Here is a 982-nt window from a genome sequence, read left to right on the forward strand (position 1 = left end):
ACTGTTGGGAGCCGCTGGGGAGCCAGAACACCCGAGTCCTTCCACGGCTCTGACATAGCCTCATCATGCAACCTCCCTACCTGCGTTCCTTGTGTGGTGCCTCAGTTTCCCCGCTTGCTAAGCAGGGAGACCCGTCCAAGCCAAGGCACTGGTTGGAGGCAATGGTGTGGCTCTAGGGAGAGGGGTCCCACTTTCAAAGGGGACATTTGCTGCTAACAAGGACCCTGACCTCTGTGACAGACCCACAACCTGCCAGGATAGCTCTGTCCCCTGCATGGGAGGGAGAAACCAACCCTGGGCTAATCCTGGGGCCTGTGCCATGCATCCCTGAGGGCTTTCCTCCTCTCCCCTCCAGCTGGGTAGGCTTCGAGTACCCTGAGTACCAGGGGCAGCAGTTTATCCTGGAGAAGGGTGACTATCCCCGGTGGGAGGCCTGGAGCGGGAACAGCGGCTACCGGACCGAGCACCTCCTCTCCTTCCGGCCCGTCAAATGAGGGACCCGAAGGCTGGGGGCTCGGGGCCTCCCCCTGGCAGCCCAGCATAGAGGGGTTGAGGGACAGAGTGAAGGATGAGTTACGTGAGGCATGGAATGGAGGGGTGAGATGCGCACAGAAGTGCCTGTAAGGTGGAGGGGTAGCTGTCCCCACCTACTCCCACCTCTCTGCAAGGATCCTGGGATGTTTTTTAGGGTGAAAATTTGGCCTGAAACACTGTCCCAGCTTCTTCTGCTTTGTGCTTTGGAAAGCCACCTCCCAGGTTGGGGTGCCCAGACCTTGTCTTCCAGCCCCGATACCTGGGGATGGGGTGAGCAGAGAGAAGCCAGCAGGACCACAGGGATGCTCAGGGTGCAGGATTCATCTCTCTCCTGCCCAGGGCAGCCGAGCCATGTCGCCATGTCCAGGCAGACGCAGCTCTATCGCTCCATCTGCAGAGACACTGGTGCTCGCAGCAGCGGCACGTCTGCGCCTCTGAGCGGGGCTCC

General features: G+C 60.5%; 1 protein-coding gene across 2 annotated transcripts in view; it reads left to right on the plus strand.

Moving 5' to 3' along the window:
• Positions 1 to 982, plus strand: part of CRYBA2 (crystallin, beta A2) — a 2,437-nt gene that overhangs the window by 299 nt on the left and 1,156 nt on the right. For both annotated transcript variants that reach the window (XM_009076711.1, XM_009076712.1), the window contains exon 2: positions 356 to 485. In XM_009076711.1, coding sequence (XP_009074959.1) covers positions 356 to 485 — 130 coding nt within the window. The remainder of the gene's footprint in view (positions 1 to 355; positions 486 to 982) is intronic.

This window comes from Acanthisitta chloris, unplaced genomic scaffold (genome assembly GCF_000695815.1).
Source record: "Acanthisitta chloris isolate BGI_N310 unplaced genomic scaffold, ASM69581v1 scaffold25676, whole genome shotgun sequence".
In the NCBI taxonomy this organism is placed as follows: domain Eukaryota; kingdom Metazoa; phylum Chordata; class Aves; order Passeriformes; family Acanthisittidae; genus Acanthisitta; species Acanthisitta chloris.